This window comes from Oppia nitens, unplaced genomic scaffold (assembly GCF_028296485.1).
Source record: "Oppia nitens isolate AA-2021 unplaced genomic scaffold, nextdenovo-longstitch-racon4-pilon3 scaffold41_pilon_pilon_pilon, whole genome shotgun sequence".
Classification (NCBI taxonomy): domain Eukaryota; kingdom Metazoa; phylum Arthropoda; class Arachnida; order Sarcoptiformes; family Oppiidae; genus Oppia; species Oppia nitens.
Window position 1 is genome coordinate 110,221 of NW_026533223.1, and position 9,780 is coordinate 120,000.

At 20.2% G+C, this 9,780-nt stretch overlaps 1 protein-coding gene across 1 annotated transcript in view; it reads right to left on the minus strand.

Annotated features, from left to right (window-relative positions):
• Positions 1-9,780, minus strand: part of LOC128959101 (potassium voltage-gated channel subfamily KQT member 5-like) — a 28,150-nt gene that overhangs the window by 18,262 nt on the left and 108 nt on the right. Inside the window, exons 1-4 of the mRNA XM_054305044.1 lie at positions 9,392-9,780; positions 2,301-2,391; positions 2,024-2,150; positions 255-404 (exon numbers count right to left, since the gene is read on the minus strand). The exon at positions 9,392-9,780 is cut by the window's right edge and continues 108 nt beyond it. Of these exons, the coding sequence (XP_054161019.1) occupies positions 255-404; positions 2,024-2,150; positions 2,301-2,391; positions 9,392-9,780 (757 nt within the window). The remainder of the gene's footprint in view (positions 1-254; positions 405-2,023; positions 2,151-2,300; positions 2,392-9,391) is intronic.

The following is a 9,780-nucleotide window of genomic DNA, read 5'->3' on the forward strand; positions in this document are numbered from 1 at the left end:
ACTCTACCAACTAAATAGTATATTAATTATTTTGAGTATATTTGTTATGGGGGATGGGGTGTGTGTGTGGGGGACAAAAATATTCAATATTTTTATTTTTTTTAAAAAATAAAAATACTAAATATCTATTATCAGTAGCTCTATGTTTAACTCTACTACTAAATAGTATATTAATTATTTTGGGTATATTTGTTAAGGGGATGGGACGTAGTGGGGGATGGGGTGTGTGTGTGTGTGTGTGTTTGGGTACATACCTAACAATTTCCAGGTACCGCCTCTCCTATCCATACGAACCATACGAAGAATTTGGAAGAACCGAAGTCCACGAAGAGCTGATGCGGCAAATACTTGACCCGAACTGCCCATCGATAAGACAACTATCGACGCAATGATTACTATTACATCTAAAAAACATACAAAAAGTGATCACATATTTAAAAAATACAAAAAAATATTTGTTTGTTTGTTATCAAAATTTATTAAAAAAAATACAAAAATGATTTATTAATAACCAGTAAATATATATATATTGATATATTATATACTAATTGATTATTAGTTCACTCTTTCTCTCTCATTAAATATACATTAAATGTATTTAATTTTTCTGAATATTATAAACTAATTTAGAAATATTTTTGTTGTTGTTATTGAAAAAAAAACTAATATATATTTATAGTATTATCAAGTTTACTAACTAATGGTTTATATTATATATATATATATATATATCATATAAACTATAAATATTATTTAGAAAATGATATAAAAAAATATTAATAATAATACTAAAAAAAGTTTGTGATGTTTGCATAAAAAACATATATACATATATAAAATACAGTATACTCTATATATATATATATATATATATATATGATAATATCCAGCATCATATCTATGGTCCAGTTTCCCATTTCCCGCATCAACAACAACAACAAAATAGTAAATATATCTATAAATTTTTATTTTTTATTTTTTAAAACATAAATAAATAGCACACATAGTTTGATATATTACTGTATATATATATATACAGTCTATCCTACTGTAATATATTGTAATAATATTAAATTTACTAATAATAATGATTATGATGATGCTTATTACACTTTTAACATTTATAAAATAAATTTTTATTTTGTTTGTTTGTTTAAATCGGGTAAATGTTATTAAGAAAAAGTTATTATTGGTGTAAATATATTTAACATTAGCATTTTTATCAACAACAACAACAACATTACTAATAATAATAATAATATTATTATTATTATTATCAGGAAATAAATAATGAATAAATTTTTTTTTTCAGTGAAGATCCTGTTGTTCATGAGTTTCAACAAATTTATTAACAAATTATTATTATTATCTATTAAATTATGAAATTTTTGGACCAAAAATACTATACTAACCAACTAAACTGTATGTGTTTAATATTTTGGATGAAAAATAAATTTATAATTTAATAGATTATAATTATATACTCTATATATATATATATATATGTTTAGTTTTTTTTCGGGACTCTAGTGTATCCATAATATAATTTCACATATAATGAGATACACATTAAAAAAAAATTAAATTATATTTTGTGTATGTATTTTTCAGTTAATATTTTTTGATTAAACCCAATAGTAATCAAAATAGTAATTAAACATTATATATATATACTGTATATATATATACTGTATATATATATTTCAAACATTATAATCAACAACAAAAAAATAAGTTTTATTTTAGTATATATCTCACTCATAAATTAAGTTAATGTTAAACAAAAAACTTTACTATACTATAAAAAAAATTATTTTAACTAATAATAATAATAATAATAATAATAACAAAAATTCTGATTAGATTTCAGAAACATTTTATTTGCGAAAAAAAAAATTTATTTATTTTTAAAAAAATTTCTATAAACACTACTGTATATCTATACAACTATTATAGTATTTTATTTTATTTGATTAAATAAACAAAAAAAAATATTTTAATAAATAATAATAATAATAGTTACCGATAACGCAAAATGGACTCCTGAGGAACCTTAACCTACCGACCCATCCCTGATATCTTGAACGACATCCCGCAGACCACATCCGGAAGAAAAATTCAAAAGCAAACCACACAACCATTACTATCTCCTGTTGTTTGGTTATAATAATAATAATAATAATAATAAAATATATTAAAATCTTTTTTTTTTGTTGTTTATCATATAATACTAGTGTTGTTTGAATTGATATCTATTTATTTTATTTTAATTTATTTTAATTTATTTAATTATTACAAACCATAACGTATAGTATGGCTGAAGCTGTTGTCTCATACTCTTTGATGGTCGAGAAGACTGTAAGGACCAGACAGGCAAAGACCATACAAAACCTAATGATAATAAATAAAACAATTAATTAATTAAATAATAAAAAATATTAAATAAAAAAATATTTAAAGAAATAAAAGATAAAAAATTTTAAAAATGTATAGTTAAATGAATATTTTTTTGTTTGATTGATTGAATTATCATGAATTTTCCTCTTTTTAAAAAAAAAATAAAATAAATATATTTTTATAAATGTATTTTTACTTTTTTTTAATATATATATATATATTTGTTAATATTAATGATATTCAACGAAATTGTTATAATTTTACTTTTTTTTGTTGCTGTTATTAAATAAAATCTTTTACTAGTTATATATATATTAATATATGTAGAGTATTAAAATTATATAATAATAAAAATAATATTTAGGCAATCATTTAGGGATAAACATTAAAATTTTATATCATTTAATTATATGCAAAATAATTAGTTATATTTTTTAATGATAACTATTGATTCTCTAATACTTGTAATAACCTAGTATTCAAACATATGTCAATTAACGTAATTATGTTATATATTATTATTAAAATATATATATATATATATATGTATATAAATATAATATAATATAATATATATTTATAATAATTATTTTTTATATTTAACTTTTAACATTTTGTTACTACAGTTTTATTAATATTATTAAGTTTTGACATATTATTGTAAATACTCTCTCTCTCTCTCTCTCTCTCTCTCTCTCTCTCTCTATATATATATATATATATATATATATATATATATATATATATATATATATATAAAATAATTTTTCAACAATTTTAGTTTAAAATATAAAATTTTAATGAACTAAAAATTTTGTTGTATAAATATATAGTTATATTTTGATAATATGATAATAAGGTAGCTTAAATCAATTTTATTTTTATTTTTTAAAAAACTAGCATCATAATTAATAATAGCCTAAAAATAAATGATAATTATTATTATTATTATGTTTAAAATTTTGTACTTTATCAAATTACACATAATAATTATTTATAAAAAAAAACAAAATTTCCATCAAATTGTTTACATATTTAAATACTCTCTAATTTAAAACTTTAAAAATGTTATTTACTTTGATAATTATAATTTATTTACTAATATGCAAAATTTAAAAATAAAAATTAGTAATTAGTTTTTAAATAAAAAGCATAATGTTTGATTTAAATTTTATGTATGCAAAATAATTATTATATTGTTTTTTTTATAGTAACTAATAGTTTTTTGAGAGATTAATTATGTCAATAATTTCAAAATATATTTATTAATTAATGTAAATTATTATTCATCAGTGTTTAATTGAGATAATAGAAAATGTATTTAATATATATATATATATATATAATACTAAAATATTATAAAATACTAGTATTTATCATTAATTTTGTTTTCACATTAAATTAGTTAATAATAATATTTACAAATATTGTACTGAATATCTTGATTTTGATAATTGAATTTTTTTTTTAATAATTATTATTATATCAATAATTATTTATTTGTTTTCCTAGAATTTAATCAAAATATTTATGTGAAAAATAATATTTATATGTTAATATATATTTAATTAATTTTTTATAATATTTGTATTAGTTATACTACTACTATATATATATGTATAGTACTATACATTGTTTAACATATATGATATATTAATCATATATTAATTATTTACTTTTTCATAACTACTATAATTTATATATAGTTATGACAACTATTTGTACAGTGATTTAAAATATTTATTAAAAAAAATTATTTCATCAAACTAAATCATTGATGCAAAAATTATTTCAAATTTTTATCAAATTAACATTATTATTATTATTATTATTATTATTATTATTATTATTATTATTATTATTATAATACAATTTTATATCAACATTATTATTATAATTTTTTATCATAAAAATAATAAAAAGATAGATTGAATTATTTCAAACATTTGAAAAATTTAATTAAAAAAATTTTTTTTATATATAAAAAATATCAATTCTAGAAAATATTTTACATTTATAAAATCAATATATACTATATACTATATATATATATATATTTGTTTAATTGAAGATCTAAATTATAATTATTTATTATCAAATACCACAACAACAACAACAACAACAACAACAAAATTAGACACAAAAAACCCCAATTAAAAAATTCCCGATAAAATCAATGAATTACCCGAAATTTTAAACCAATACAAACATTGTGTTAATTATTTTTTTGTTTGTTTGTTGGTTGGTTGAGATTATCATACAATGTGTTTATATATATATATATATATATAATACTCACACAAATAAATGATAAATAAGCGAAAAAAAACCGTTAGGTCTTTCAAGAAAATTATTGACTAGAAATTGATATTTTCGGCGCCTGGAGTCACGGGCGGACATATGCCGGCGCTTATGGCCGACAACTGGTTTGCCTAATAAACTCAATCGTGATTTTTCTTCCGCCACTACTATTTCACTACTATTAGTAGTATTATCGGCGGCGGCGGCGGCGACTAAACAAGTTTTGACATTGTTTTTCAAATGCCAGTTCAACCGATACGGATGTCCACCACCGCTACCACCACTAGACCCACTACTACCGCCAGCACCTCCTCTACGAGCACTGATAGGATGACTAGTGGTGGCGGCGGTGGTGGTGGTGGACAACACCGACAACGACTCGTGCTGTTGTTGTTGGGCCTCAATCTCATAGACAGCACAACGAGTGGCCGATTGTTGCCAATTGTTATTTGGCTGTCGGTGTCGTTGGTGTTGTTGTTGTTGGTGTCGGTGTTGTTGTCCGTAATACAAGTTAAACAAGTTTTGCCTATTAATGTGTTGTTTTTCTTGTTGTTGTTGTTTAACAATAGTATCAATTTGTTGGCCACTATTATCATTATCATCAGTACTATGTGTGACCACATTGAACGGTTCACTACTACTACTAGTAATAGTATTGTTATTATCATTATTAGTATTAATATTATTATTACTAGTAGTAGTTGTATTATTATTATTATTAATTGTTGTTGTATTAACCGATTGATAGGGACAACCACTTGATTGTGTTTGAAATAGATGGTCGGCGGCAATGGTGGCCATCAATATATTAATAAACTATTGTCGATATAATAATTATAATCCATTAGTTTTATAATGATGTCTACTGTATAGTATACTAACAATAATTAAGATAACGATAATAATGATGATAAATGTTTATAATATATATATATATATATATATATATATATATATAATTTGATATTATTATTATTATTAATAATTTAATTTTATATGATATGGATATATCATGATATTATTATTTTTATTGTAGATTATTATAATGATGGTAATAATGTTATAACTTTTTTTTTAGATATATATATATATATATATATATAACAATATTTAACTAGTTTGACACTTATGTAAAAAACTTGTGTAAACTTAAAATTAATAGTAATATTATAAATAAATATATTTTACAAAAAAAAACTAATTATTACATAATTATTAAAATGTTACTTTATTATTTAAAAAAAATTGTTACATTGTTAATAGTTATTAATATTATTATTATTATTTAGTGAATCAAATAACATAAAGTTATTTATTATTATTATTATATATAAATATATTAATAATATAAAGAGTTTACAATTTATTTCACCAAACATTATATATTAAGGATTTATAATAACATTAATAAATATTAAGAATATTTATTTGCAATTATACAGAATATTCTTTATATATATATATATATATATATGATATGACAGTATATGACAAACATTTAGTTACTGTATATTTATTTTTTTTAAAAAAACATATAAAGTTATATATCTCAATAAATAGTAAATTTTTAAAAAACGATTTTTATATCAGTTTACAATTGAAATGATGTTATTTATTGATATATAAATTTATATATATATATATATATATATATATATATACAATAGTATAAAAATTTCACTGATCATATAGAGACACCAGGGTTATTATTATATCTGGTATTAAATTTAAATAATAATAATAAATGCTTTTTTTTCATTACTGTATCCCTCTATCTCTATCACTCACTCTCTCTACATCCCTGTGCCGTTAATATATAAAGATTGTCAATCACTAACACCAGAGAAACACCAGAATCACTGTAGGTATGTATGTGTGTGAGTGTGTATATGTAATACTAATAACTACACACTACTACTACTACTACTACTACTATAATACTAACTAACTAACTATAAAAAGGGATACACCCTATGCCTAATAGTAGAGCCAATTGGCGATGCAATAGACATATGTGTATTGTATTATATATATATTGCAATATAATAATAATAATAATAATAATCACCACCGGGTCTATCATATACTGTTTATATACATGTGTAGAGAATACATACTGTATATACAGTTATTATATATATATATATATATATATATATATATATATACTGTATATATATATGTATTTTTTTGATTTTATTATTATATTGTTTTTATTTAATGTCCACATGAATTTGTTGTATATATTTTTTGCAACTATAGTCTAATATTATTTATATATTATATATAAATCTTAAACTAAATGCTAAATGATTTGATGGACAGAGAGAGAGAGAGAGAATAAAATCCGCAATTTTTTATATTTAATACACAAAGCCTTTAGTCATACATATATTGTTGATGTCGTGTAAGTTTGAGATTTGCTTTTATATATATCATTATATATATACTATACTTTAATTTACTTTTTATATGGTTGTTGTTGTGTTGTTGTGCTGTTAGACTCACTTTCCTATTAAATTTATATCTAACATAACATTTACAGTCAATGCTTATCCAATACAGACCCAACAGTGTCTGTGGGACTAAACTTATTGACTGAATGACTGACTGACTGACTGACTAACTATACACACGATTACAGAATATTCTTTAGAGAATATTCTTAAATAAATATATGAAATGCAATTTCTCAATACATTTATATACTGTATATATATATACTGTATTATATATACATATATATATATATACTGTATTATATATACATATATATACATATATACTGTATAAATGTATTAATTGAGTGACTTTTTTTGTGTATTGCATTTGCCGCTCGAAACAAATAATATTAATAAAATAATATATATATATAAATCAACGAAACATATAGATAGACAACAACAAAAATCGCTACTAATTTTAACAACAAAAAAAACAATACCAATAAATTATATTTTACTGTATTATTATTTTTTTTTGTTGCAATTTATTTATTTATTAGTATATATATATATATATATTATTTTCTATTTTATACCCATTTCCTTTAATTCATAAATATATTATATATATATAAATACAATAAAAATATACTGTATATATATATACAGTATATTTTTATTGCCAAATAAATGTATTATAAAAAAAATTATTTTCCCATCTAATTAAATTTAACTCTACATATAATGTGAAAATAATAATAATAATAACATTTTTTTTTAAAAAAACAGTATTACAGTACACGTAATATAAAAAAAAGGTAATAAATATTATATATTTATATACAGGTATATACTATATATATATAAATTATAAATTGTATGAAACATGTTTTTATTTTTTTTTTTAAAAATGTAGCATGTAGCATTTATGCATTTACAACAACAACAAATAATATATTTGTAATTTTGTATATTAATTACCTATTTATAATTTCAAACAAAATTTACATAGTTGTTTTATATTATAATATTAGTTAAATTTAATGTATAAATGGAAATAATATATTAAAAATATTATATATATATAAATGTATAATTTAAATTTTATCAAAATATTTTAGATTAATTTACTACTATTACTACTATATTATTATTAAACTAAACTAAATCAATTTAATTCAACATTTTATATTGTAAAAATAATTGATTGAAAATTTTAATTATATATAAATTATTTATAAACTTTTTGTTTAAGGTATTGGTGCTGAACTCTTGTGGTTATAATAACTAAATATATATATATATATATATATTGTACTAAAACATTGAATCAAATATATATATATATATAGAAATATTTTCAGTATTAAGTCATTGATTATAATGATAACAAATTTTCCTTAAGTATTATTATTATTATAGAAATAAATTTTAAAAACAATTTTAGCTATTAATGATAAAAACTTGACTATAATATTATAAATAAATATTACTCAAAATAAATACTGTATGTAATTAACAAACAAATAAATAAACAAAACAAAAAAAGTTAATCTATAATTTTCTTTTAATAATTTAATTTATGATATTTATATTAAAAATTATTTATTTAAGTTATATATACAATATATATAATATATATGATTAATAAATTATGTTGCTCTGGGAAAAACAAACTTACTATAACTTACTAATAGTAATAATATTATTATTATTAATTTAGTTTTATTTTTTTTTTGATTATCATAAATCTTTTCAATAATTATGGTTACATTTTACAAACCAAAATAGAAAAACATAAAAATAATAATAATATTTCAATAGTTATAAATAGTAAATACCATATTATCCCTTATATATATATATATATATATAATGTGTGTGTGTGTAATAGTATTTACTATCAAAATAGTCTTATATATATATATATATATAAGTTAAGGAAAACCATATGTTTATATATATATATATATATATATATAAATATATTTAAATACATACTGTAAATGTATGTATAGTACCCCACAAAAAAAAACTTTTAAACAGATTTTTGTTTCCCCCAACAAAATAATAATAATCCCAACAAACAAACCAAACAAACAGACAAAAAAAATTATTGAAATATTTTTTTGCTTTTCAAAAATAGATGGGAATTACATAGGTCTATACATATTTATAAATTTTTTTATATATATATATATATACTTTTATAATATATATATATATTTATATATATATTTTGGACTCACATTGATAAGTGATATAAAACGGCAGTACAACCTCGGGGTCGTTCAAGAAAATTATATAAATGACTTTGAATTAATCGATATCTTTGATTTTTATGCTGATAACAATGGTGTCTATAGTTTAGGGGACGGCCTAACAAACTTAGTCTCTGGTGTTGCGATCGTCGACAGGCAGCGAACCGGGAGCTCATCTGCTGCGGTGGTGTCGGCGACTGTGGCCGAGTATGTGATGTGGATGTCTGAGAGTCGTCCGATACTATATCACTGTCTATTAGACTTAGCCGTTGTTGGTGTTGACCACTACTACTAAAGCCATTGTTATCGATATGGTTGCTATCGATTGGCCGATCGTATCGTCTATTGATTTCAATGTGCGAAAAGTCAACCTTTCG